Source organism: Pieris rapae, chromosome 7, assembly GCF_905147795.1.
Source record: "Pieris rapae chromosome 7, ilPieRapa1.1, whole genome shotgun sequence".
Taxonomy (NCBI): Eukaryota; Metazoa; Arthropoda; class Insecta; order Lepidoptera; family Pieridae; genus Pieris; species Pieris rapae.
Genome location: NC_059515.1, coordinates 1,804,664 through 1,828,980, shown reverse-complemented (window position 1 = coordinate 1,828,980; position 24,317 = coordinate 1,804,664). Strand labels below are relative to the sequence as shown.

The 24,317-nt window shown below is 32.5% G+C and overlaps 1 protein-coding gene across 6 annotated transcripts in view; it reads right to left on the bottom strand.

Moving 5' to 3' along the window:
- Window positions 1-4,657: 4,657 nt before the first annotated feature.
- The window catches only part of LOC110994621 (potassium voltage-gated channel subfamily H member 8), a 68,793-nt gene continuing 49,133 nt past the window's right edge, over window positions 4,658-24,317 (bottom strand). The window contains exons 5-16 of one of the 6 annotated variants that reach the window (XM_022261388.2): window positions 20,811-21,067; window positions 20,493-20,727; window positions 19,931-20,091; window positions 18,115-18,331; window positions 15,893-16,072; window positions 13,378-13,577; window positions 9,831-10,080; window positions 9,163-9,278; window positions 8,810-9,096; window positions 8,469-8,661; window positions 7,532-7,678; window positions 4,658-6,896 (exon numbers count right to left, since the gene is read on the bottom strand). In XM_022261388.2, coding sequence (XP_022117080.1) covers window positions 6,447-6,896; window positions 7,532-7,678; window positions 8,469-8,661; window positions 8,810-9,096; window positions 9,163-9,278; window positions 9,831-10,080; window positions 13,378-13,577; window positions 15,893-16,072; window positions 18,115-18,331; window positions 19,931-20,091; window positions 20,493-20,727; window positions 20,811-21,067 — 2,693 coding nt within the window. In that variant the 3' untranslated portion in view covers window positions 4,658-6,446. The remainder of the gene's footprint in view (window positions 6,897-7,531; window positions 7,679-8,468; window positions 8,662-8,809; window positions 9,097-9,162; window positions 9,279-9,830; window positions 10,081-13,377; window positions 13,578-15,892; window positions 16,073-18,114; window positions 18,332-19,930; window positions 20,092-20,492; window positions 20,728-20,810; window positions 21,068-24,317) is intronic. The other 5 variants (XM_022261389.2, XM_022261391.2, XM_022261392.2 and 2 more) reach the window with 5 other exon arrangements.

Here is a 24,317-nt window from a genome sequence, read left to right as displayed (position 1 = left end):
TTTCACTTTTTGACACTACCGACATATTTGTATGTTCGCAGAGTGAATTCACAGTAGTGATATTGTGTATATTATGTGTTATTATAAAGGTACTTTATTATATTTAATTTAATGTTTCTCGAAATTATGTGTTATTGGCCTATGCCTTAGAGACTATTCTCTAAGGTGATGTATTTATTTCTGTAATAAATTAAAAAAAATATTCTTGCATTGCCATTGCAATACCGCTACAACCTTTATTCATCGTTGCGTCAGAAACCTGCCCCTATTTTAATGTTTTTAATTAAATGCTTTTTGGGTCTAACAATCCTTCTTAGAATCCAAAGCTCAAATAGGTCCTTTACTGCTTATAAATAGTAGTTATACGTAATAATTAAATTTCGTTAATTGTACCGCTTTTTAAATATGATAATAATTTATTATTAAAAAAATAATTACGCTTTTTTAAACTAGCAGAGTTAAAATCTGATTTAATATAAAACCTGTAACCAGTGAATTAAAAGCAGTGTGATTCAATTGTTCACAAAATCTAAAGCCTCTACTTTGAATTTCTACTATTTACGCAAAAAACGAAATCAACAGTGTAGTACCGTTTTAATAAGTGACATTTTAAATTGTATTAACAGTGTATATAATTTTAGTTTTTTAGAATGTTCGTATTATTGAAAAACTTTTCAGCGTAGAAATACTAAGTATCACAGCCCGTAAGCCTGCATAAGCTAGATTTATTCTCGTACATTGAACTTAATATCACGAGACTTTCACGAGAATATTGAGGATTTTTTATGAGTTTGCTGTAAACAAAGTGTTTTATATAAGAATAAATTTGTCATTCACGGGTAAGGGGCCGTTCAAGTATTATGTAAGCAGATTCACTGCAATTTAGCCCCCCCCCCCCCCTTCCTCTTGTCAGCAAAAGTAATTGTTGCTTATTTGCTTTGATCAAAAATAATAGTATATAAACGTATTCTTTTTTTGTAGGAATCCTCGAAACTGCATTTCGTTTTCAAGCATATTTGTGGGTAACATAATCATCTAAGAAGAAAATCAAAGATCCCACCCCCATATGGTACTTGTCCAACCATTGTACGTAATGGGTAAGGTTCAAAGTTGCGATTATGAAAATCGTCAAATACGTATTGGAGACATACGGGAGTCATACGTCGCGCTTAATGTCGACTTTGAATTTACCCTAAGCAAGCTCGTATTTCATTTCTGCGTCAGCTTTAATTCCTCAAAGCTCTTTTATGAATCGCACACTGTGTGCGTGTGTGTGTGTTGTCGTGTCTGAAACACACGTTTCAGTTTACGTTTCAGGCATACGGCGAAGAGGCTTATCGGATGTTAAATGATACAGCCGCGTTTGCAAGGATTTATTTACTTATTATTACAAACTCATCTATATAAATTGTATGACAATTTAGGTAAACATATATTTTCGAAAAATATATATAAAAGATAAAATAAAAATACCAGAAATTTTTGTTAAGCAGAAAAAATACCAGCATACCAGCGACTTAGGTACGAGATAGGCACTTAATAATACTATCTTCAAAATTTATAATTGTATTGTATGTAAGTAATGATGATTTAAATGCCACAATGAAATTACTATTTATTAATAAATACTCGGAAATAAAGTAACGCATGACAATGTCAGAAATATGTCAACATTATTATAGCCGTATATTGTTTACGGCTTAAATCATAGTAATAAAAATGTATTTGAAAGCTCAAGGCAAAAAAGAAACAATCTTACAAGTCATGTCAAGTACTTTTAACATTAAAAAGCTATTGAATATTTAAAAGTTATAAAAGCTGTCTTTTAAGTTTTTTAACCAACTTTTACATTTTCGTAACTATTTTTAAGTAGGATATTCGTTTTTTCGTCGGTAAAACACTTAAGTGGTCAAATTCAAATCCGATATACTATATTTATGTAGGTAACATAATGTACAAGTAACGTCAAAAAAGAAATATACATTGAATGCTTCAAATTTTACATTTCCTGCCAGTTCTCAAATAAAGGGCGTAAAACGGAAGAGAAGAACTGGCCATAAACTCTCTGCCACTCTTTTTAATCGCCAAGTTTTTTTCTTTTACACAAGCTGCAAACATTACACCATGTTTCAGATGACATCTTAAGTAATAAAGAATAATAAAATAAATTAAAAACAAAGAGTTGACCTCTATTAGCGGGAGGCATGGTGGAAATAGGAGCACGCACACATTCTCGTGGGCAGAGAATCTATTTAGAAATAAAAAACTTACATTTATTATTACACATTATGATATATTTAAAAAGAAAGTGCATTAGCTCCTACACTAAGATTCCCTGTCGTGGGTAGCTAGTCTCTTTAGACCAGTGCCGAAGCCTTCAAAAATAGTAAAAAAATGAAAAAAAATTACAGTAGGATGAAACCCATTAGAAATGCAGGGGAATATGATCAAAATGAAAGGAAAAATAAATTACGGTCGATCCGAGTTCGGGAAGTGGGAGGGGGGTGACTTTTAAGGAGGAAAAATTGTTTATCTTGATTTCCGGCGAAACTACCAGTCCTATGGAAAAAAGTTAAATGGCAAAGTTGTAGGTCATAAAAAGATCTACAACTTTGGTACTTACAATTTTTTCACATAACCTCAAAATTTAGGTGAAAAATTCAAAAAACCAAGTTTTTGGTTTTTTATTTATATCTTTTTTAAAAAGTTTTTTTTTTCTACGAAATTTGGTGAAAACTTACCTTATTATGTCCCAAATATACTGTAATTTATTTGATTAAAAATATTTATTTTTTCGCCTCATTTTAACTTAATATAAAAAAAACACCCTAATTTTCAATCGAAAATTCTGACGTCAAAATTTCAGCTTTTTTCAAAAAGTTTGGAGGCTTTTTGTTCGTTGAAATGTCTACTTTTTGATGGTGTAAAAAAAATATACATTACCATAGGAAATATTATTAGAAAATGCAAAATATTGAAAAAACCTCAAATTCGAAAATTTTCTTTTAATTATGTACAATTTTGAGGTATTTATTAAAATTTACACTTTAATTACTCAAAAAACGTAAGATTTCATGCTTCATTGATAAACGAAAAAATTGCAAATTAAAATATACTTCTATAATTAACAAACAAATAAGTTAATAAAGTTAATATTTAATAAGACATCTACAATATTTTGAAAAAGTTGTAGAATCTTCTGTAAATAATATTTGTAGATGCCTATTTATTGCTGTTTTAAGATAATTTATATACCTGAGTGACCTTCGGTGAATTTTGAATTTTTCTTTGAATAAAGTTAATTTCTCACAAATCACTTAGAGTAACTCAGCCTGCAGGTGTATTTTTAAAAACGATGTTGTACACTACTCTGTATCTCGAATACTGGCTAACGGTTTTTACAGCTGCTACGAAATAGCAGGTAGCAATTAGGCCCAGACCCTCCTAGGTCCATCCCCACTTCTCAATGAAATAACTTACACTGGGCTAAAATTCACCGAAGGTCACTCAGGTATATAAATTATCTTAAAACAGCAATAAATAGGCATCTACAAATATTATTTACAGAAGATTCTACAACTTTTTCAAAATATTGTAGATGTCTTATTAAATATTAACTTTATTAACTTATTTGTTTGTTAATTATAGAAGTATATTTTAATTTGCAATTTTTTCGTTTATCAATGAAGCATGAAATCTTACGTTTTTTGAGTAATTAAAGTGTAAATTTTAATAAATACCTCAAAATTGTACATAATTAAAAGAAAATTTTCGAATTTGAGGTTTTTTCAATATTTTGCATTTTCTAATAATATTTCCTATGGTAATGTATATTTTTTTTTACACCATCAAAAAGTAGACATTTCAACGAACAAAAAGCCTCCAAACTTTTTGAAAAAAGCTGAAATTTTGACGTCAGAATTTTCGATTGAAAATTAGGGTGTTTTTTTGATATTAAGTTAAAATGAGGCGAAAAAATAAATATTTTTAATCAAATAAATTACAGTATATTTGGGACCTAATAAGGTAAGTTTTCACCAAATTTCGTAGAAAAAAAAAACTTTTTAAAAAAGATATAAATAAAAAACCAAAAACTTGGTTTTTTGAATTTTTCACCTAAATTTTGAGGTTATGTGAAAAAATTGTAAGTACCAAAGTTGTAGATCTTTTTATGACCTACAACTTTGCCATTTAACTTTTTTCCATAGGACTGGTAGTTTCGCCGGAAATCAAGATAAACAATTTTTCCCCCTTAAAAGTCACCCCCCTCCCACTTCCCGAACTCGGATCGACCGTAATTTATTTTTCCTTTCATTTTGATCATATTCCCCTGCATTTCTAATGGGTTTCATCCTACTGTAATTTTTTTTGGTTTCAAAAATTATCGACACTGGTCTACTTCCATTTGACACATTTATGATTTGAGAAACTTGCAATTTAATAACTATTATAAATTGCTGCTGCACCAGAATAATATTTTCGGTTTCAGCTTAGAATAGATTTAGAAGCTGTGATAGTAAACATTTTGTTTTTAAAAATCGATGGAATGTGTGTGAGTGTTTCAATCTAATATTAAATAGCTGTCAAAATAATATTTAAAATTAAATAAAACGACATTTATAAACATCAATTTGTCTTTATTGAACTTTTTATTACTAATACTTTGTACTACGAGAGAAAAACAAATTGTATATACAAAAAATATAGGTTAAAAGATATGCAATTACCGCTTATAAATATATTATTTAAAATACATTTATAAAACTAAATCAGTTCGGCTTAACTGTTTTCAGTATCTAACTGAATTACTATGTCTATTTACGCTGTGATGAATATCCGACTTTGTTGAAACAGTGCTTCGTGGTTTGTACAAGTTTTTTTAGGTAGGATTTTACACAAGTAAGTCTTCCAAAACATAGGAAAGTCTATCGTCGCTGTCTGGACTTTAACTTTTAAACCAAGAAGACTGATTTAATTTTATAAATATGTGGTATTTTTAAGAAGTTATTGGAGTAATAAACAAGAATTTAGGCACTATATATCTTTAATAATTTCTCGACATATCACATTTATTGACTCTATAATAGAGATATACACATAGATATAAACTATTTACACTAGTAAGCGTTTCATTCTTAAAGTTTATCAAGTTTACAATTTAATTTAAGAAGGTGAAAATATGTATGCAGAAATAACTATTAAAAAAGGCTAACCTGGCGTATATTTTGGTGATTTAGGCCTGAAAATATTCATAATATTCAAATTAATAAGTCGTATATATTTTAATTGATATTTCATTACATTAATATGGATTTATGCAGAATTGACAACCGTTGAAACTGCACTATAGAATTTTAAAATTACTGTGAAACTGATACATATCTGTTTAGTTCAAATTAGTTTTGAATCTATGGTATTAATATTGTTTATGGAACTTTTATTGGCTTGTGTTACAGATACAATTTAAATTGTAGTCAACACACAGTTCTTGCATAATACTATATTTTGTTGAGGAAGACGTTATTCCATATTTGGCACATTAAGAAATTTTGATGAGTTAAATTTTTATTTAAGGTTTTAGTGCTAATTCCGATGTACAAAAAACAAAACAAACATACTAATAATTTCAGCTGTGATTATATCTGCCTCTGTCATGGTAACCATAGACTAATTCAACTTCAATTTTTATCTTTTATTACGGATTTAATCATCAAATTTCAAGTTGGTGTGTTCAATTCAGGCCGAATTATCACAGATGGAACTGCATGTGACACATAGACGCTGAAGCTATTTGTGATTATTAAACACGTACAATTAAATTTTTTGAAAATAAAAACGTCAAAATAATATAATAATAATAAATATTTTATTATTCACAAATATTTAGTCTACAGTTCATGAACAACAGAACTAGCACCACCACCATCGCGCTGCATGGCCCTTTCTTTGCATGGCGCTAACTTACTGAGCCAGTTCAACAACTCTCTTTTATAAATATAAAGCGCATTGGCGCAAATCCGTTTCTATAAAAATATTTAGAGAAATCATGAACACTGTCAGATGTCACTTGTCAAGAAAGATCAGTCGAATAAAGAAAATACACAGGGCGCAGTCAGTGTTTGTGACTTAGGACAGTAATATAATTTTGCAGAGTTCCCCGTCTCTACCAATATGTGACAAAAGTCGAAGAAAACAACTGGCATTCATAGATAATATTACCAAGATACTCGTTTATATAAACAATTTTCAAGGATTATTGTATTAACACATCTAAAGAACTTTTATATACATAAATTTAATCTTAATGACTAGACAAATAAACAGCTTGTGTCAACAGTACACCTGATATGTACAGAAAAATATGTTTGGATAATATTAAAACATCGTTCGATCAAAACTAACACCGAGAATTGAATTATTTACTAATGAGCATACTGGAATATCACTTAACAGTTATTATTTTTTAGACTATATGAACTTTGATTTGCCGATTTTGTCGGAAGCAATCGTTCAGTCACTTCACATATATCACTCGCGGAATACCTATTCCGTCTTATACCTTTAGAATCTTTATCGGAAAACTTTTTTGTCTCTGGCACGTTGCATTTGACACTTCCGGTGGGACTTGCACAGGATTCGACAGTACTGGACGGAGACTGGCTACCGTTTTCTGACTCCGCTATCTGTTCCAGGCCACTTGGTCGCCTACCGTGAGAATCGTAGTATGGAACGGGTGGCGTCATCACTGGTGTCAGGTTGGCCATAGGATCCAAGCCAAGGAGCAACATTACCGTGGCCGGATGTTCCATGATATATTGTGTAACACAGTTTAAGAAAGGATCTGTTTGCGTACATCGGTTTATTTTTGGCCGTTCCGGGGTGCTTGGCCTTTCTTGCTGTAAATTCAATTCAAAAAGCGATATAAGTGTGCTATTATTAATCGTTAATGATTTATAAATTATATATTAAGCATTGGAGATCGACTTCAATTAATTTTGAGGATACGTTGTTATAAGCACCTAATAAAACCTATTTATACTATATTTATCATTAGTTTTTTTTAAATATATATTTAAGCTTCTCTCGATTATTAAGTATATTATATATAAATTACGGCACGTGAAAATCACGAGCTAAGTGTATGGAGAATTTTATGAGAGTGGAAGGAGCTTATGTATGTCCCGCAATTGAAGATCTTTGACTTCAAACGTTTTAGATGTTTATCAGGGGGCAAACGGGTAGGAGGCTCATCCGATATTAAGTGATACAGTCAAAGACATTCTCTATGCCAGAGGGCTCGCGAGTGCGTTGCCGGCCTTTTAATTTTATTTATTTATTTATTTATATATAAATTCTAAAACAATGTGTATGCCTAAAAATTCAAGAAAATATGACATCACAAATTTAATACACTTACACATACACATCAATTACATTAGAACTTAAGCAATATAGCTTTTAAGACATTGGGACGTTATTCTCTTTAGCTAATCGATTTTGCTAATATACATAATTAATCTAAATAATATACCTGATCCCAACAAAATACGTCAGGCGGATGACTGCAACTCCGAGCGAGCTGGTTTGGAGGCGCATTCCACTGTAAATTGGGATTGGAATGAGCTGCATGCCACACGGGACCAGTCATTTCCTGTAGAGCCTGAATTGCCGTTCGTACCTGCACATTTAGGTGCTGTGAGAACAGGTATATTACTCGTTTAATGATTAATAACACTGGTCTTTTATACTATATTAAAAGTCAAAAGAAAAAAGTTACTTTATTGTATGTTTTGTGATATCATACAATTTTATGTTTTTAAGTGTAAAAAGTACTTTAAAGTACTATTGACCCGAGGGAGTCGGTACGGAATTAAGTATTATGACACTATGTAGTTTAAATATTTTTGAAGCCTTGTTGTATGTACAAGAAATATAAACGAGTTTAAAACAAATGGTAAACAACAGTACTACCTAACTCGTTTTTATAACCAACTGCCAATTAGAGAATTATCACTGAATAAAATCGAAGCTCTCGTCAAACGTAAATTAATCAATAAGGTTTTTTATAAATTTAACGAATATTTAAATGATTGTAATCTTTGGGATTGATTTTCTCCAGTTCAAACAATTTGTATCACTGAAAACAGCGATTAAAATGGCGGAGAGTTTCTTGCCAGTTCTTCTTGCCAGCTTTACACCCTTGACTTGCGAACTGGTAGTAAATGTAAAAGAACCAATTTAACATCTTTTCTGTTAACGTTCATACTGCGTCGTGTATTTCGTGAACTTTATGAATAAAGTTCGCGAAAATCTATAATAAAAATGCTCGAATGCCGTTTTTGAGTTTTGAGCTTAGCAAAATATTTTACGATTTATTTATAAAAAAACGTATTGATGATTTATTTGTATAGTATTGTTCAATACATCTGTATCTGCCATGTGTCTTGGTTTATTAGGTCAGTGTTTACCTCCATGCTCAGAGCGGCGACGTCATGATGTAAACTGGACACCTGTGTATCGAGTCTTTCTACAGACGAACGTATTTCTAAATTTAAACCTTCCAAAGAATCTGCTCTCGACATCTTCGGTGTTGCTACGGAACGTTGTCGCTCAATTCTCTCACGTAATTCTCTGTGTGATAATCGAGCTTGACCGTCCGATCTGAAAAAGGTTTGTTTTAAATAGCTAATATTTTTAATAAATATACGTAAGCACACTTTGAAAGAACTGCACTGAAAAATGCACTAATAAACCGAATGAAATATATTTCCTTTGAAATTGTCAAATACTAATAGAAACATCCCATTACCTGAAACGCGCGTGCCGCGGACTACTAGTGCTGGAAACTAAAGGCTTTTTAGGTGATAGGGTCTGATCCTCAGCAGCGTTCTCATCGTCTTCAGATATCGAAGGCAGTGTTAGAGATGGATGACCATTCCCATCAGAGTCTTGTTCGGCTTCGTAGCCCTCCCGCAGGTTATATGTCAGGTCATGTTGTATATCGTGTATAAATTCTTGCTGATATTCCGGATACAACCTTAATACTTCAGCGAGGCCAATCATGTTAATGCACTTAAGATCACAGTAGGTGAGCGCCTGTAATATTAAACTTAGTACATTATCGTTCGCTTAATTATTCAAAGTTCCAAGTGGATGTTATACCTTTACGTCACTGCTTGATTTGACAACTACGTCGGCGTTATTTGACTGTGTGGTCCCGGTCCCGTTGTAGGCTTGCAGGTGTGTGTTCATGTCACAACCCACCAAATCTCCTTTTCCTATGGAATTTATACAAACGTGTTAAATATGTTGTTAAATTGCGTTTAAAAATGTTCAATACGTTATACGTTTACACCTGGCTAGCTAACATATGAAACACATTACATTATCAACGTCAACAGAAAATATTTTAAATTGATTCTAAATTACATTTACTACCATAAAAATTTAAACAAATTTTATAAGATTTATATACAGAAATATAGGTGCTGTAATATTTAGCATTTCTATGTAATATTGATAATCTGGTTAACATGTGATAAGCTTTGGATGCCTTCCAATCTGAATCAAATTATATTTTCGCCACGAATAAATTCGAGTTTTACGCCATGCGTCTAATATCAGATAAGACAAAAAATCATGTGTTTATTTAAGGAAACTTTTTGCTATAGATGGAGCTTTAACTAAGCTTTTGTTCGTGGATTAAAATAAAAGAGTTTGAGAAGCACTTAAATGACTACTGGCTATAAAATACGTCATACAATATATGTTTAATACTAACAATTTTAACAGCACTAAGTTCTGTTGAATCTGATATTTGTGTTACTTACCCAATATTGCAACAACCATATCGTTCTGCATCACCTCCATTGAGCCGTTACAAATATAGTGAATGTATGATAATGCGTCGCCTTTGTGAACGAGGTATTCGCCTGGTGCACAGAAATTGTTCCTTATATGTAGAGATAGGAGTTTGAGGCAGCCTTGCGAAGCTGATTCGAATATGGGAAGAGACAGGATTTCTCTATGTAAATGTAGTGATACGTCGCCTCTTAGTTCTTCAGGGAATTCTTTCAGGGTCTACAAAATATGAATATATATTCGTTTTAAAAATTAAATTGCTTCTTTCCTAAACAAAGGAGCCCCTATATTCAAGTATTTATATGGAATAAAGTTAGTCCCCCGTCTTGAGACACTCAAGAAAAAAGACACTTACATTCCCATTTTACTTTTTTAAATATATTAGTTCGATTCGATGTAGAAATAATGTATCTGCAAACATCTTTTTGGTTATCTTTAGGGTGTTTAGTATTCTGTTTCTTTTATAATTGTATTTATTGAGTAATACTTATAGCGATAATCCTGTTTTTTACATAGAACAAATAAAAATCTAATCTTCCGTCCATAGACACTCAATGTCAGAGGGCTCTCTAATGCGTTGGCGGCCATTTATGTATTGATACGCTCTTTTATTGGTCTTGGTTGAATTGGTATGAAAATACTTCAGTGAGCAACTGGTTCCACAAGTTTGGTCTACTATGTCTACATGTTAGAATGTTTTAACTTTTTACCATAAAATATTTCCTTTTTTATGTTCATTGTTGATGGGGTGAGACTTTCCTACGGTAGGTATCTCTATTTTATATTTCCTTGGTAAGCACCAAAAAAAGGTGACAAAACAAATATTGTTTTAATGTTTATAATATTTTTATATCATTAATTTACAGTTTCGATTATTGAACTATAAAATTAACTTGTAAATCCGAGTCATCGAATCTACAAAACATATTTATATCACTGTGAAAAGTATATGTGTACAACAAACACACATTTAACAAATTCATAATTTCTGAATGTATAAGTTTCATCTCTCAAGTCGGTTCAAAACCCTTCAAATTAGCGATTAAAATTTGTATAGGCGTAATGAATTATTACCCTTTCATAAAAATGAGATGATGCAGATAAAATTTGCTTTGTGTTTCCATCTCATTTAATTTGCGAAAAAATTTGACGAGATATTAAAGAAAATGTAAGAGCAGTGTTGGCTTAGTGGCTCCAGCGTGCGACTCTTATACCTAAGGTCGTAGGTTCGATCCCCGGCTGTGCACCAATGGACTTTCTTTCTATGTGCGCATTTTAACATTTGCTCGAACGGTGAAGGAAAACATCGTGAGGAAACCGACATGTCTTAGACCCAAAAAGTCGACGACGTGTCTCAGGAGGCTGATCACCAACTTGCCGATTAGATTTAAAACTTGATCATGAAACAGATTCAGAAATCTGAGGCCAAGACCTAAAGAGGTTGTAGTGCCACTGATTTTTTAAATTTTTTATTATAGAATATGTAATGTAAAGTTCAATTCAAGAATTATCCTATTACACACAGTAATTTACTAATGGATTACTTGAGTAAATTAATAAATCTATAATAATACAATCTAAAAGCTAACGCTCGAATAACTAGGTTTTAGAAGGGCCAAAGCACTCACAAATCAATCTTATTAAATTCATCTGTATTACAATATTTTTATAAATAATATCTATTTTTTATAGAACACAGCATAAGCGGTGTTATCTTTTATCTCGTCTGGCCTTAAGTGATACCGCGCTGCATGGGCATTCAATTTTGGATGGCTCGCGAATGCGTTGCCGGTCTTTTAAGTGTTGGTACGCTCTTTTATAGAAGGACCCTAAGTCGAATTAGTTCGGAAATACTTCAGTGGGCAGCTATTTCCACACTGATGGTGATGAGATTATGATTACCGAAAAGTTGTTTTAACTTAGTCGCATTACTTATTATATATAATATATATATTAATTATAAATAATTAATATAATAATATAATTATTTATAAGTAAATTAGTCATTATTACCTAATTACCGCTTGTAACCACAGGGCTCAGATAGTAAGAGCACATTTCATGCTCCCCTCTAGTGCTACGTTTTTTATAAATGTAAAAATTGAACCTGAATTTCTACGAATTCAATTAAAGGAAACAATAGAGATTTAATAAACCTAAATCCCAATTCGACAATTCATTTGGTAATGCTTAATTCCTCGTAAGTAATATTTTGAATCTCCATTGTTACGAATGAAACCACTGTCTTATCCCTTACTCCACTGTAAATAGCTATATTCTAAAGATTGCTGTCATTAAGAGGCCCTAAATTACTGGGACCAGTTTGAAAAACTTAACAATTGGAACATTATATTCTGTATAAAAAAATTGTTAAGTTAGGTGTGAAATAAATACCAACAAACATCCTTATCTCGATTACTCGGAAACTATTGATAGGAGCTTAAAGTGATATCCTATACTTTTGTAGTAGACGTCAATAACTAATAAAAAGTCCGCGTTACCATGTCTTAGATAAGCATAGTTCAATATCTTTAAAAATTAAATATACCTCTCACCATAAAATAATTATAAGTTTTCTCGCGTTATAGTAAACTTATGTTTTTTTTTAGTCTGGAATATAGACAATTATCTACCAAAAAGAAACCTCCAGACAGATACAAGGGCAAACTGTTCCATTAACAATGTGAGTGCGGTACAAAAATATCATTATGTATATAAATTGTGTTAGCTTTTTTTTGTATTAGATGTTAGTTAGTATATGGACTATCAAGAAAATAAGGGGGTATCCATAAATGATAAAAATAATAAAACCGCACTCAACTCTTAAGTACTCTTTGTTTTGTCACTCTCTGTCAAATGGTGTTTACGTTATGTTAACAAGAGAGGGATTAGTACGTTACAGTAACAGTTACCAGTGCATCAGACAGATTTATAAATAAGGCTAGAAATACTCGGTACAAGGAGGTGGAATACTGAAAGTAATTTAAAACAGGTTTTCTTCTTAGAAAATGAATTTATTATTTTAGAGCAAAAGCTAACCTAAAGCTTCGTTATACTGACCCGATTGAAAAGTATGCTCGAGCTTAAAACAAAGGCTGGTAAAGTCTTAAGACACAAGCCCACAAGTGTGTATACATACGTAGTTCGTAATAACAGGCCTTATGTGGAAAGAACGTGTTACAAAGTGTTTTATAATCTATGACGAAGCTGAATTTGACAGATGTCAAATACGAATAGACAAAACAAAGGTTACTTAAGAAATAGGTTTACATTTATTTGAATAAGGTTTAATAAATAAATAGATAGAAAAATAATATGCACACAACTAGAAATGAGATGATAGTATAAATGATTTTAGAATCCGACGTTTGTCTTTGACACTAGCTTCTATAATAGAGTAAATGCGTTGTTTAATCTATAAACACATATCTCTGGTTATAAAGAATTTACTGCATTGAAACGTGATCAAATGTGCTTAGTGATTTATTTTAGCTATCGTTATAACAGTCCAATTACCTCATGTATATCAATTCCATGGTTGAGAGACCACATCGTCTGAAAATAGTCTTGCATGCGCTGCTTGAGTTCCTTAGGGACTTGGTTGATGGTTAGGAAGTCCTTCAGATCTCGCCACTTGCTTTGATACATGGATCGACGTGAGTACATCCTTTGTATGATGGCCGTGACATTACCGAATACCACCGCGTGCATCAGAGCTGAATAAAAATGTAAATTAAGAAAAATTTAATTACGTGTTATTAGTATTTTCATATTAACTATGTAATATATTTTTGAAATAGTTTATATATTTAATAGCTCTTTAACGAAAAGATAATTAAGATTAGTTTAACGATTAAATGATTGTATTATTTGTGTACTAAAATATTCTGACTGCAACCTATTTACTGAATTCTTCTTCTAAAACAAAGCGGATCACAACTAGTTTTTGGGCTGTTTTCGTCGGTCCAGTGTTTTCCAAAGTGGCGCGCACGCTGCCCCACAATAAACAATTCAAAAATTTATTTGGAATTTGAATTTTACTTTATTTGTTTTAATTTATGTTTTGAAAATTAACATATAGTTTTTTATTAACAATTTCCTTCCCTTTCCTTTCCTAGGGATTTCTGGCTAACTCCTATCAATATATATTTATATCAACTTTATGTATGTTAAAAGGGCAATAATAATTATAGAAAGGCTACGGCATGGCGCAAAAAAGGTTGGGAACCACAGCTCTAAATTAAGAATTCAAATTCACCGGTTTATCCTATATTCTATCCCTTTAGATATCGAATGTACAAAATTCCGTAAAATTTTATTATTTCATGTATATACTATATTGCGATTGAGGTTCTACAGAGGTAGTTTTTTTGCATAAATAATGTCAAAACTATAATTTACACGACTGTTTGCCTTGTCAGTCACCAGTCAGTTTATGCCACCTTAGTCTTTTTAAAACTCTTCTGCTAATGTGACATACATTCAAAAGATATAGGAAAAAACGTCTAGTCCATTTTTTAATTGCTCCTTATTTTGAATTAACATTCTAAGTTCCCCCCTGTGGAGCGTTGGCTCCGAGAATCACTGATCTACACGATCATGACTTGACCATAGCATCTTCATAACTATTTAACAGTCAATTGAAATTTAATACTATTTATGAAAGATTTAATAATTGTACAGAGTATTTCCTACGTGATCGTAGCGAAATTAATAAATAATGAACCTATTATTTTGTGAGCACCTGTAATCGGTAAGTCTTCGATACGAAGAATCATTAAACGGAAGAAGCAAGTCAAAAGGAAAGAAAAATGAGGTTAAAAAGAAATGGCAATTTCGTCGAGTTTGGTATCGTATTTCAATATTTCAAATATTGATCTCGTGCATTGAAATTAAATTCTTTTTTATGAGAAGTTAATAGTTCGAGGACTTAACAGAATACATATGATCACGTTCGTTTAACACATTTATATTAAAGGTGGACTCAGCGACTCTTTTTACTGAGGTTGTAGCTTTAAACTACAGCTGTGCTTTAATAGACTTCTGTCTATAAGGGCATCTAACACTCGCTTGCACGGTGAAGGGAAACATCGTGAGGAAACTGCCATATCTCAAATCCAAAACACAACATGTGTCAGACTAATGAAGGCTATTATTATTAATAATTATTATTACAATTGAGTAGGTAGCAATCTAGGAGGTCATCGGTATTTCTATTTGCTGTAATGACAAATCAAACGTCCAAACCCGAAAATTCAGAGTTTATTTAGCCAAGATTATATGAATCGTTTTTTTTAAGAAACCAGAAAGGCTATATCAACATGTTGTACGCAGACGATTAATCATTTGTCAATCATACGATAGAATACGAATGTTATTTACATATAATTCTGTATTATTTGTAATACAGAATTATATGTAAATAACATATTTACAAATATTTTGCACTCCTATGTAAATAACATATTTACAAATATTTTGCACTCCTCAAAAGGTTTCTAAATTCTCTGTAAGCACGGATTACATTGATCTTATTTAGGATTGGTGAAAATGGTGACGTGACAATGCGTGAGCTAATGTCATTGCCAAACAGATTCGTTTAGCGTTTGTGAGTCACTTCTGTCGAAAAGTGATTTGTTTTCAAGCCCCTGTTAGTTTAGTAAATGCTTACCTAAGCAAATTATAATCTACCTATGTAACACCGGTATATCCCATATCATATAACAAGCTAAACTATATAAACTGTTCGCGTAAACTTCTAAGTAACGGATCTGTCAGTGTCAATTCTGTCAAAATCTACATTCAAAATAGCGGATTCCGTTTCGTTTCACATGTTCTGAAATACACGCTGCTTGAAATATGAAAATAATTAAGAGAAAAGTATAAAATTTACGTTTCGTTTAACGAATTTATTTTGAGGGGTTCCAATCAAGGTCCCCATTCATTCTGTGTTCAATTGTAAAGAATTTAAAAGGAAACAAACAAAAAGATGTATAGTATTTAAATCGAACACTAATGTAAAGAAACTTACCTCCGACAAGCATAACCAATATGCTGAAGATTTTCTCCGGTAGAGTATTTGCAGACACGTTTCCAAAACCCACACTTGTTAGTGACGAACATGTGAAGTACAATGCTGTTACATAGCTCTCGCTGTGCGATATATTTCCTATTGGGATTTTCAACCTCTCAGCTAAATTGTTGATCCATCCTAAAATTAGACATCTGTATCAGAACAGACTATAAATCAAAGACAATAGATATCAGTTGTCTATACTGTTTCGAACTATATATAGTATTACCCCATTTAGGATAATATCATTGCTTTTAATTTATTAATGTAATAAAAAAAACTAAGTAAATAGTTTGAATAAATCTTGACATATCTTCTGAAGATCGAAGTAATTTACACAAAAATTTTAAAATAAATTATTTTATATTTATTGAGAAAAAATGGAAGTCTGCGAAAAATGAGACCAGCTTTAATATTTGTAGCATAGAATATAGAACATTTGTTCACTAAATATGTTAATGGCAATAATTATTTAAATATTTAGCGTTTCACGCCATACTACAAAGGAGACCTCTAGCGTATTTAGAGTAACAATCACATAAGAAATTTAATTTTAATTTTGAACAAAAGACACTTATTATCTATAACGAAGTTAAAATCAATAATTTGCGCATATCACTCACAATATCGGATTGACATGCCCAATTGACATTGACAACACAAATGACATTGTCCGCCCACGTGTGCTTTTAAAGGTATCCATTTTAATATAACGCATCCACCCACAAACACTTCAAGTACTTCTAAAAGGGAACTTATAGCGTCGTTTAAGATTTAATTGCGAAGTTTCTATTTCAGGCATTGTAAATAGTATTTAAGCGTGACTTGACGCTGCGAAGTATTTTGTAAGCATTAATTACGTTAACAGTTTCGTATGAAATGTTAATAATTCCTATAATTCTAATAAATAGTAATTTAGGATTTATTTCCATAAATTTTACGTAGATTCTATGCTTATGATTGGCTCCCTGATTAACATCAGTCGTAGGTTATCGTTGAGTGATTGATGGAGCTTTTACAGTCTTCAATTCTTAGTAAATACGGTATATTTTTAATATAAAATCCTTGTTTGGTTTCACTTAACAACATAAAAAAATAGATTGGTAATGTAATGGAATTCATAAATATTGAATTTTAGTCTATAAATATGTAATACTAGCTATTATCATGTTATGATAATAGCTAGTATACTCACGAAAGCTTTGAGTGCTATGTAGAATATTGAACTGTCTTTGTCGCATTTAGCTTTAAGCTATTTAATGTCGAATAAATAACATTATTTAAATTTATGTATCCCAACGGGGTTTTTGGTTATTTATTAAACCTTATGCCAGTATATATTAACTCCCTCGTACATAATGGGTATTTAGAAAGAAATAAAGAAAGATATACCGCCAAAAGAGTCTTCGAAATTTTTTTTTTAATTAAGCGCTAGTAAACTATCTTTGTTGTTTATGTCTCTATGTTTCTTAAATACGAAAGGAACTACTTGGTTTCAATAAATTATTGATTGACAAACGCGACCTCGCATCCCTCTGTTGGTCGAGGCCTCTAGACCTCTGAATCTTGCCCTAGGGGATAATAAATCTATATTTTCTTCAAGAGGCACTATACATTTCATATGACAGCCCATTACATATGAGTAGCAAAATGTTTTCGAAATGTCCATTAATTCAAAGCGCGATAATTACACATTTATGCTCCGATTTTTAATTCCGTTGAATTCTGACAGCTATAATTTTTTAACTTGTCGCAGATGGTAAACCTTTTTGACCGGGCACATATTTCCATTTCACTACGAGTCTGAACATCTGAGTACATTTATACATACATTTTATTTGTAAAATATAAGTTTGGAATGTATCCATTTTATGAAGTGCGATGCTCCATAGTACAAGTGGTTTAACGGCTTGTGATGATTACGCTCCTTTTCATCACTAACAGTAAAAAACGCACTAGTAAAAATGATATATTGTTCGTGATACTGAAATAATTTTTATTTTTGTTTGTGTCCCTTGACAATTAGATTAACCATTTTGTATGTAAAACATAAAAAATAGCATTTTATTTTTACTGTTATGTGTGATCAAATTTGTCCCTTTTCGGTGTCAGAATTCAGAAATGTCAGAATTCTACGAAATGAAAAATCGGAGAATAGCTGAAATATATCATTTACTTACCCAAATCCCAACTTTCATTTTTATGATGCTCAATCTCTTTCTCGGCTATAATAAACCATATACAAGCAAGCCAATGCGCCAATAATGTGAACGAAAGCATAAGTAGTGTAAGAATCAAAGCTGAATATTGTGAATACCGGTCCATTTTCTGTAATAGTCGGGCCAGTCGCAATAGACGTGTTAATTTGACGAGGTGAACGTTACCATGCGTCGATTCCTGTGAAAAATTTCACAATAAGCGAGAATTTCAGTTAAATTCCTTCAAAAGTCACTAAAGTGAGTCTTCATCAAATCAAATAAGTCATTTTTTCATTACATATCAAAATGTTCACATATGAACGTCAAAAAGAAATCCATATTAAATGATTCTAATTTTAAATTTACTGCCAGTTCTCAAGGGCGTAGAACGGAAGATAAGAACTGGCAATAAACTCTCTGCCACTCCTTTTAATCGCCAAGTTACATATCACCGTTAAAAACATATTATTGTTAACTTAAATCAGTGGCGATACAGCCTTGGAGCTTCAGATTACTGTATCTGTTTCATGATCATTTGTCAATCTAATAGGTGATCACTTTCCTGTGACTGACACACGCCACCGTCGACTTAATCGTCGGCAAGACAGTTTCCTCAGGATGTTTTCCTTCACAAGTCGAGCGAATGTTAAACAGACATATTGAAAGAAAGTACAATAGTGAACAGCCGGGGATAGAACCTACGGCTTCAGGGATGAGACTCGTACGCTGAAGCCTGTAGAACGACACTGGTCTGTTATTTTATATTATTGTTACGAAGATGGGTTGACGGTAATGTTTCTCGATTTTCCCAACAGTTAGAGACGTTTTCAGCAAGCTTAAAAGTAGTTCTGGCTGTTTCATAAGAGGCTATATCACATGTATTAGAAAATTGTAATTTGCTACTTATCTAATGTTTATAATTCTTGCTTATTACGTCGTACATAGAGTTGCGAGTGAGGTACATACTCGAAACTTGCTTACGTATAAAAGATACAGATGTGTGCAGTATTTCAAATGTGCGTTGTAAATCCTTTAAACTTCAATAATCAAAACTACGTATGATTTTTAAATAAACATAGGAAAATTGTAAGCAAATAGGCCAGTAACCCATGGTTTTATTGTTAAGTATAATATATGTGTTATGGATACAACACATGTATACATAAAAATTAATCGCAAAATGTGTTGCTTAGGTCAAAACTTGAAAACGGCTGGACCAATTCAAGTATATTTTTTTCCTTGAACACTGACGAAGGATTTTAAGCAGAGATATTAAAAAAACGATTTGTTTAATAGTTTATAGTCTGATAAAACGAACAGTCTCTATAAGGACGGATGGCATAATATTGCATATGTTGGTATGTCACTACTAAAAACGTATGCGAGATAAAAACGTCACATTAAGGCGAAACGAAGTTCGCAGGGGTAGCTAGTTGAATATAGTTTAATCTTATACGCCTATCCGATCAGGTGAATAAATCCATTCGATTATCCAGTACATTACCACCTAGATAGTTTCAAAGTAGCTTATGCCTTTCCCAGAATACGTGGGCTAGACAAAATTTAAATGGACCAGAAATAAAATCGCCTAACGATAATCAATTTCTTGTTTTAAATTCTATATCTGACAGTTGACAATCATATTAATTGTCAACTGTCAGATGGCTTTCAATTTATTATGGACCAATTATAAATATAATAGACGATTCTATGAGATTTAGAAACAACGTTGTTCTGTATACATTCTGTTAATTGCAAATTTATTTCCATGTTATATTGGAATCGTAATTATGCTTACCTTACTGTATACATCTGATGCGTAAAGTAGGTCAAAAGGGAGTGCGGCCAGGAGATCGACCACGAACCAAGATCGTATATAATTAAGAGCTATTGCCTTTGAGTCTGACACCACTTCTCCTTTCTTGCTTACAAACGTCGTGCGAAAGTTGAGGACAATATCTGGAGGCAATAATTATAATTACTTGGAGTTTAATGTACTCTGTGATTAATTAGCGTTTAAGATATGGACTTCTAAGTATTAAGAATTATTATAGGATCTCCATCATGAGTACACCATATTGTATATATTTGTACCTTTTCGTTTATATTATATATTCCATCTTTGGCTAAATGTTTAGTATAATTGTTCTTTGTTGTATATAATTTATGTTAGCTAGGAATACGCAAAGATTTTTTGTAAGTCAATGAATTTATGAATGACGAATGTTGAAGTGTTAATAGTTTAATATTATAACTTTATGCCATATTTATTTAATTCACATAGTGACAAAAGTATAGAATTAAGAAAAATAATAAATTCTCTAATAAATTTTATAGTAATACGAGTCTTGAATACTTGCCTATAATAAAAAGTGCTTCCACAATAACATCGCTCGTGACGCTTATTCTTGGATGTCCCTCGTCAACGAAACTGGCATTATACGGGACAACAACCGCAACATAAAACGTTGCTATTAGGATTAACCAATCCCAGAAGGTTTTAAAAACGCCATAATGCGAGATAATAAATTTAGACTTTTTTATAGCAGACGTTTTGTATTCTGGAAGCGGTGGATCGGACGAGTGTAGCAAATTCTAAAAATTAATCATTTGTTTATATATAATATATAGATAGTGTAATATTCCATAGCCAGAGGTTAGTAGGAAGCTCGGGATACCTTACTGACATTGTTGAGTTTTAATTTTGTCTTCATTTTATCTGGTTTGTAATGTCCTGAAAGCTGGTAAAGAACGGCCCTGGAGCGCCGCCTCCCCATGTTAGCGGGTGATGGCGCTTCGGGGTCAAGATTGCCATTGGAGTCTGGAAGGAGGCAACTAGATTCAGCTCGGAACCGGGCTCCCAAGAGTGCCGCTGCGGGTACAAATGGGGACAACGCTAGAGTTACCACGCCAGCCGACGGCCGCACCGCGGCTCCTGTACGCATAAACCACCCTGTTACTAATCAGCTAACACCTACCAGCCTTTCACACGAAGTTACCGTAAGAGCGCGGCCGCACGATGCGGTAACGGTGCGATGCGGCGCCGCACCGCAATTATTTCGAGCTATAAGGTGTCACACGGGCGTTGCGGTGTGGTACTATATTTTACCCCTCCCCGGTGCGTCTCGGTCACAAGTCTGGCGCGCTAGTCCATTGAAAATTGCAACATTGGGTTCCGCGAGCCTCTTCACAGGATGTGTTCTTCTCTAGATTCAATCAAAAACATTGACCCTTTTTCGCACTCCACTACTGCTTTGTTTAAGAATAAAATAAAGCAGCTCTTAATGTCTTAACTGTATACTATTATTATGTGTGGTGTTGTGTTGTTGTCATGTATTATTTTTATGGTTGTATAAGTGTAACCTGTTGTGGATGCATCCAATGTGTTTGTATTGTGTTTTATTTTTGACTTTGTTTTTATTATAAGGATGTATCTGTTTGGTTTCCCAACAAATAAATAAATAAATAAATATAAGTTACATTTAGGGGTTGCACTGAACCCCCCTAAACATGAAAAAAATAAAATTGCGTCCTCTATAAAACGCAAGGTTAGGCCTAAAAAATGTAACATTTCAATGGACTACGCTTGCAACGCATCGTGTGGCATGGTGGCAATGAATGTAGGATGACTTTGCGGCACCGCTGTGGCGCCGCACCGCACAGTTACCGCATCGTGTGGCCGCGCTCTTAAATAACCGTCACGATTGTTCCATATTTGAATGAGCCCTCGTGTGGAAGGCTCCTAAAAGCCTTAAGTGCTACAGACGTAAATACAAGACGTACAGGATTTTCTTTGTGTCGTAAGCTATGAAAAGTTTTTGATGACTGAAGTCACTCGACGACTCCACAGTCACATAAAGGATAAGTATAATGAATATTCACGAATGTGGAACGAGTAATAGATTATTCGAGAACATAACCGTTCGTGATTTTGGGTTGTAACGTTTTAAATGACAATAATTTATTTTCTGTGTTCCAAAAGAAAATCCCATTATGTTCATTGGTTTAAAGCTGCCTTTAATATTAATGGATGTGATAGCAAATAAATTATGTAAAACGGTAGGCGTTTATACAGGGTATACGATATTTTTTTTAAATTATGTGTTATACTCGCAAGTGACTGAGAAAGCGACTACAGAATAGTCGGGATGAATTAACGTTTATTGAGGTGAAGTGTGTCTATGATAGGGGTTTATCGATAAAATGGCATATAGAGAAGGATATGCTGTGTATGTACTAAAATTTGTATCAATTTATTCAGAAACTTTTTCGGAGGTAATTTTAGTTTCTGAACCTACTAATACGAAGGGCTTCTACACAGATTTAAAATTAAAACGAACCTTTTTAACCATATTCATAGACAAGAAGGCGGAAATTTATAAACAGCTGATATTCGAAATTTAAGAAAGTTTACTTTATACAATATAGTGTAATGTAAATGTGCCCTTTTAAGTCAACACAATTTTTTTTCCTCAAGATCCAGTTCGTAAGTACTTATATTGTGTGAATAGTGATACTATTAGACAATGTGTGTATGTTTAATATGTTTAATTGAAATTTTGTCAAATGGGCGTTGTATAAAATGAAAGTGCTATGGTAGAACGAGTATATAAAAAAGTTTGAATGCTAATATTACACAAATTTGTTATCACATCGCATCTACAGAAAAACTATTTTACAAATTAAAGAGTATATAACAGCTACAACCTAAGTACATATAATAGGCATGCGCTTATACCAGTGGCGGATTTAAATATTTTAAAGGCTGTAAGTTCGGCCGCCTTCGGCCCAACAATTGTCATTAATTGTACAACAGTTTTTTGATTAATTTTTGGATCACATTTTAAGAACAAAATTATACACAGACCATCCAGTTCGCAACCTGTATTAGGAATGATATGTATGGGTTAATAGGGAGAAGAAAATACATTTTCTGCCATTTCACTAGTTTCACTCGTACAAAATGTAACCTGTAGGAGCACAGGTCGATTACAGGTTGGGCCACGAACCAGCTGTTTTACTCCTGAATATTGAAACTAGCTACACCGAATGTACAATGACTAGTTAGAGGGGAAAGTCATAGGCTGTAAAACATAATAAACCGTCATGCAGAAATCTTTTTCTATGAGGTAGCAAATAAATTATGTGCAAACATCTGCCGCCCAAGGTCCAGCCTACTCAGCCTGCTGGTAAATCCACCACTGGCTTATATTTATGCTATAAAAGCTATTAAAAGCTATGATATGCTATTAAAAGCAAGAATTATTTTTTATCTGTGAATGAAATTTACACGAAACCAGTAACTTTTAATAGCGACTGATATTGAGAAGTTGTTCTATGCGTATTTTGATATTAATCCCAGGGCCGGATTTAGGGGTAGCTAGAGGTACCGTCCCGGAGCCTACATAAAAGTGGGGACCCCACAATAGACTTCGGGAAAAAGTTATTTAAATTTTGACTAGAAAACCACTTTATGTTAAATAGTATTTTTTTGGTTTTACAATGAATTATTAATTGTTAAATTCAACTGGATTTTTTGCATTTAATGGAAATTAATTTGGGCCCTAAGGAGTGGCCTTTGTTGCCTCATAATCCGGCCTTGGTTTTGCCTTTGAAATCGTTATTGCTAGGGGAGTTTCAGAGTAGCTGCGCAGTGTCATTATCTAGAAACTAGGTTTTTGCATTCAACTATATTAAATTGATAAGCTGCAACCCATTATATATTTCTATATATATTAATAGCGATAAATATTTTATTGTTGATTACAGGGTGGTAGCGTACAATTTTCTTATATATAAATTATTTAAAAGTACCGTAAAAAAACTATACTCCTAAGTTATATGTTACCAAACCATTACATATACATAAAATCATATTAGCTAGAATTAGTAACTCAGTTTATTTTAGTAATCTATAAGTATATCCCATTAATATATTACGTTACTATGTTTTTATTCATAGCTGACGTTTATAAAACAAAATAACGTTTTTAACTACAAGTAATCAAACCATACAAACTACACATCGCACCTCCGCTCAAATAACGTCACAACTCCAAAAACTACATTTTTCAGGAAAGACATTTAAAGTTTACCCAACTTAATTTGTTTAGTTTTTGGATCATAATTAAAAAGGGAACTATTTTAGAAGAAAACTTTCTTCACCGAGTTATAATGTTTTTTTA